At 26.3% G+C, this 6,000-nt stretch overlaps 1 protein-coding gene across 1 annotated transcript in view; it reads right to left on the reverse strand.

Moving 5' to 3' along the window:
- Positions 1 to 1,760, reverse strand: part of LOC129962201 (multiple epidermal growth factor-like domains protein 10) — a 66,030-nt gene extending 64,270 nt beyond the window's left edge. The window contains exons 1-2 of the mRNA XM_056075941.1: positions 1,639 to 1,760; positions 233 to 325 (exon numbers count right to left, since the gene is read on the reverse strand). Coding sequence (XP_055931916.1) covers positions 233 to 325; positions 1,639 to 1,721 — 176 coding nt within the window. The 5' untranslated portion in view covers positions 1,722 to 1,760. The remainder of the gene's footprint in view (positions 1 to 232; positions 326 to 1,638) is intronic.
- Between the last annotated feature and the right edge of the window lie 4,240 nt (positions 1,761 to 6,000).

Below are 6,000 nucleotides of genomic sequence, written 5' to 3' on the forward strand. Positions count from 1 at the left end.
AATTGTTCTGCTAATGCCAGTTTTTATTATCTAAAAGCAATGTAACAATAATCTCAAAATTTATAATCTTTCTTAATGAAATTTCAGTGTTTAAAAGTTAATAAAAATCCTATTAAATGTCTTTTAATAAATAGTCAGACACATATCATTATCACTTATTCGACAAATATGAGGATGAAAAAAGGAATGAAGCTTAAAATGAAATTATTGTCAATTGTTCACTTATACTTACTTATACTGAGAACATTTGAAAAATAGGAAACATCTGGTTTCATATTCAACTCGTGTCCAATATGAGTAACTTCGTCTTACAGGTTCTACGTATCTGAAATTATAACACAAAAGAAAATGCTAATAAAGGAGAAAGAGGACATATTAAATGACACTAATTTTGTTGCTTGTATTTAATCTTATTAAAACATTTCTAGAAAATGCCTTAATTCTCAATGACATTTAAACTGATATACGATTTATGTTAAAAGAGCAATCTTAAAAGATTTTGTAATGTTTGATAAAAAAAAAATCCTTAAATATGAAACATATAATCGCTTCGATAAGTTCAATGAAAATATACTATATACACCGTAAGTAAACTAATTATAACATCTCATTTTAAACTAGACAACACTTGAATATAAATTTCTAATGACATAACTTTAAAAGTTCCTTTTCCATTAGATTCGACTCAATTTTTCATTTTATTTTCTTCCTATTTATTTAAAATATGTCTGGCAATGTGTATTATCGCAAATATAATTGAATACGCAAGCATAATTAATTTACTTTTTGGGCAGACGAAAGAATTCTTCCGTCTGTTTTGCATTAAATTTGACTTGGGATATCTGGAATTTGTTTACTACAAAGAATTATTTCAAATTTTCTGTTAATTATGAAGAACATTTTGCTGCCCTTTATATATTTTAATGGAAGCTACCTTTTACATTGTCATGATTTAGAAAATTATAATTTGTCAAAGAAAGAAAAATATATTAAATTATAACTGTAAAACATCTCTAAAGCATTACATTTTTAATATTCCATGTTTATTGATTGTACAGGAAGTAACAGTGAAATCATTGAATATAAAATACATTGTAGGAATAGAAGGTGTTTCGCAATGAAATAAAACATACATAAAATAAAATACTTGTGATATGTGGATGATGTGTAGAAACACTCTTTGTTCTCATATTAATCATTAAATGAATTAAAATATCATTTTTTTAAATAGGACATCAGGTTTAGAAATAATAACTGATGTAGCTCTCGTTTCTCATTTACTTATATCGTTTCTCAACATTTTACCACTTCCTAAAGATTATTTTTATATGATGAATTCAATATGGATTAAATTAAAAAAATTAATTAGATTGAAATGCATTATGTGTAACCATGAATTGCTATTGTTTCTTTATTTTTTTTTCTTTATCTATTATTTTCCAATCCGAAACCTTATCTTACTAATCAGGACATCATGATCACTCAGATCAAAATCTTATAGTAAGATGGCTTTCCCTCAAATTATATTCTTCTTCTTTGATAAAAATTAATATTTTTAGTGCAATTAAATGTCACATTTCACGCATCACTCCTGTATTTGATTCCATTCTTTATTGTTTAGGTAAAGTTATAACTTACGTTTCCGTTTTACTGCACAGATGAGGGTCTCCAGTGTTATACACAAAAGGAATGAAGCTTATAATAAATAAAATAACAATCATGCTGGATGCTATCAGGTCTTATATATATATCTTCAAACCTATTGAAGAAAAAGAATTGATATATTTATACTTTTCTTTCAATATGTGAAAAAGAAAATATTCTCCTTATGCAGTATAAATCTTTATATGGTAAACAGAATAAATAATTACTATTTAAAATTGTTTTAGAAATGATAATCATGTTTTGAATTAAGCATTAAATTTTCCTAGTCGTTATTTTTTCTGCTAGTTGTATAAATTAACGAAGCGGAGTGAAGTCTCACTTTAAACTTTTGCATGCTGCTATAACCACTATAACTAATCATTGGAATGGTTACAAATTAAGGAATGATTTAATTAATGAACTTAAAATATTTAGGAAAAATTAGTTCCAATTGTAGCTTAAAATATGTAGCATTATCGTAAATATTTAGAAAATATTTTCGACTATAATATGTAAACTTTTTTTCGATTTGTGTTATAAACAACAGTGCTGTTCTAAAAATGTTATCACAACTATCTCTGCAGAAACGAAAATCTTTTTCTGTTTTAGAATGAATAACACAGATCCTGTTTCTTCAAATTTCATTATTTTTTGGAGTATTTTAGCAATGAACGGGTCTCCCTTTCAGCGTTTGAAATTTCCATAAAGCAATTTAAGGGGCTTCAACGTCTTGATGAAAACAAATTAACTAACTTACTTCAAGCAGTTTTCTACAATGTATAAAATGTATTCACATTGTGACTGAAAGATTCTTTTATTCACTCAGAATTTTCCTGATCCATTTATGAAATCTTTCACGAAATCAGTTTTCCTCTGAATGGCCACATACATGCACACTCGGATTAAATGTATTTTGACTGTGAACTCATTAAAGAGGAAAACATTAAACATTATATATATATATAGGAAATAACATTATATATATATAGAGGAAAACATTATATATATATATATATATATATATATATATATATATATATATATATATATATATATATATATATATATATATATATATATATATATATATACACACACAAAAGTCTTAGAATCAAGTTAATAGGAAAATCAAAAATCAAATAAAAATTAAACCAAAAAAATTATAAAAAATATAAAGAAGAAGACTTTTTTAAGGGTCACTCTCAGGCAGGGATTCAAAGAAAGGGATTTTTTCTGTGAGGAAATACAGACATTTGTCTAATAATGATTCCTCGTGAGCCGAAAATCCCCTGAAATTATGCTCAAGAGATATACCATTTTAACAGAAAGGAAATACAAAACAACAAATTAGAAGAAAATAACCACTACAAAGTAAAAATACAATAACAAAAATAACAAAAACAAAAATTAGCACTAAAATTAAAAACGAAAAGGCTAAATATTTTCCTACATTACTATGAGAAAAAAATAATTAAATATAATTTAATAAACGGGTAGAGATATATTGATGACCTACTTTTGATTAATTTCGACAATACTAATATTATTACTAATTGCTATCCAAAAGATTTAATTCTAAAAGATACAAATAAAAATCAACTTGAGGCTACCTTTCTGGATTTAAAAAATGGAAATTGTTAATGATAAAACAATAGTTGGTATATACGATAAAAGGGATGATTTCAACTTTAAAATTACAATACTATGTAACTACCATTCCAATCTAAACTCTAAAATTTTCAAAAATCTAATTTTCTCACAAGTTAACAGGATCAAAAGGGTTTTCAATAATAAAAATTCCTATATTGAAGCATCAAACAACCTCCTTAAAAATTTAATTAAAAATGAATTTCCTAGAAATTACTGTAATGTCAATTTTTTGATTAAACAAGGTATGGTTTGGGATTAATCCTTTGGCTTAAATAAAAATAGAACTTTCCTTACATATTGGATCACTCAATAGATGGCGCTGGGAGCCTACATCTGTTTACATAATTTACTGTTAGTTTTTTAAAAAGCGCGAATCCCAATCGATAGTTTAAAATTTCCTTGACTGTTGATGGTATGTCCTGGCCTTTTCGTTTTTAATTTTAGTGCTAATTTTTGTTTTTATTGTTATTTTTGTTATTGTGTTTTTACTTTGTAGTGGTTATTTTTTTCTAATTTGTTGTTTTGTATTTCCTTTCGGTTAAAATGGTATATCTCTTGAGCATAATTTCAGGGGATTTTCGGCTCACGAGGAATCATTATTAGACAAATGTCTGTATTTCCTCACAGAAAAAATCCCTTTCTTTGAATCCCTGCCTGAGGGTGACCCTTGTAAAAGTCTTCAGGCCGGATTCTTTTTTTTATATATATTTTTATATTTTTTATAATTTTTTTGGTTTGATTTTTATTTGATTTTTGATTTCCCTATTAATTTGATTCTAATACTTTTGTATCAATTCATCTGTGTTTTAGAAGTAGCTGCAATTGGGCTCTCTAAATACTATGAAGTTCTTTTTTGGTTTTAGTTTAAATAGGTAATAAATTTTAGTTGCGATTTCGAAACTGTTTTGTTTCGTTTTCAAACTATTTCTTACTTTAGATTGGTTACTTATATATATATATATATATATATATATATATATATATATATATATATATATATATATATATATATCGAAACAATTCATTTATTAATTAATTCTCAACTTCCTGTCACATTCGTTATATCAACATATGATGGATTTTTTTCTGCGGCGATAACCAAAACATAATATTTATATGTCTGCGCTGCTATCAACTTAGACACCTATGGCAAAAACATAGGCGTCTAAGTTGATAGTAGTGTCATTTATAAATATACGTCATAAGTATTTATAAATGATGTGTTTGTGTACTTATGGCTCAAAATATCTTTATTGCATTTACAGCCATGAAGTAACTCACAAGTAATTGTAATGGTAATTCAATGCACCTCGAAGACCGAATTTTTTAAAAAATTATAATGATTTGCATGACTTTTTGCAAGCGTTTGCCTATAGAGTGGAGTTTAATGATTGTAGGTAAAAGAACATGGTACTCATTAAAACATTTGCTGTTATAAAAAATTGTTTTGTATCTCTAGCGTCCTTAATAAAAAGGAATAAATTCTTAAGTATTAGACACTTTTCACCAAAACTTTAAAAATTGAAACTAAAATAACTGCAATCAACATTCTAACATTTCAATCCTATTCAAACATTTATCTCTATTTTAAAACAAGAACGATCAAAATACGTTCATTGATTAGTCTTGAATTAATTTTTTCCAGATTTTTTCCCCTAAGTTAATCAGTTGAAGGAATTAAACTTCGGTTATTAGAAGTTCCATTTCTTCATTGGTTAGTAAACCTTCAAAATAGGAAATCAAGAATTATGAAAAATTGTGCAAATACATTCATGTACGTATAACTCTTAATTAGATGCAAAATTAGGCTGAATTTCTAATCGCCTTTTGGCAACACTTTGTATGATTGAAGTGTTTATATATTTTTAGTGCAGAATAGTCTGAGTCACATATCTCAAACCACAAATAATTCTAAATTTCATAGCTGATATAACGATATTTTTTGGTGCAAAATGTTTGTTTTTTGCAGTTTCGATTAAAATTGATTTAGAAACAGATGCATTAAAATGTTATTACGAAAATTTGTTTCAGCAAAAAGTCTATTCTAAGCGACTCACATAATTTTAATGAACTTACGACGTAATCTTATAAAGTTCCAATACAATGGTTTCGAAAATGGCAAAATATATTTAATGCCATAAATAGTTTTCATTCCTTCTGACAACATTATGCCATTCAAATTCAAAACGAAAGCAGTGGCTAGTTCATTTGACTATAGAATAGGAATAAATAAAACACAAGACCAAAGCTTTGAAAATTTTGTTCAGTATTCAATAATCTAGTTTTTTTTTGTTTTTAATTTTAGGATTTGCTGTATTCACATAATTAGTTATATGTGAATACAGAATCTGTGAATAAATTCTGCTTGATAAAAATAATTAGGATTTTAACCATCTTAGAATAATAAATCTTTGCTTTCTAAATTTGTCCAGATTTCAGAATACAGTTTGTTCGTCAAAACTATTTTTCGGGGGTAGGTCGCCAATTGTAATATTGACCATTTTGTATTGCAGCTCTAAAAGTCATATGTTACATTTTGCTAAACTTTTTAAAATTATTTGCTCGTTAATATTTATCATGTCACTAGCAACACTGTGAAATTACTACTAATTGAAAAATGTAAGTCTTTTTCTGTGCCTAATTATCAGCTCATGATGTCCCAATTACTTTCACTCTTATGTCTCTTAGATTTCACTTTCCTAGGCT

The sequence above is a fragment of the Argiope bruennichi genome, chromosome 2, assembly GCF_947563725.1.
Source record: "Argiope bruennichi chromosome 2, qqArgBrue1.1, whole genome shotgun sequence".
Classification (NCBI taxonomy): Eukaryota; Metazoa; Arthropoda; class Arachnida; order Araneae; family Araneidae; genus Argiope; species Argiope bruennichi.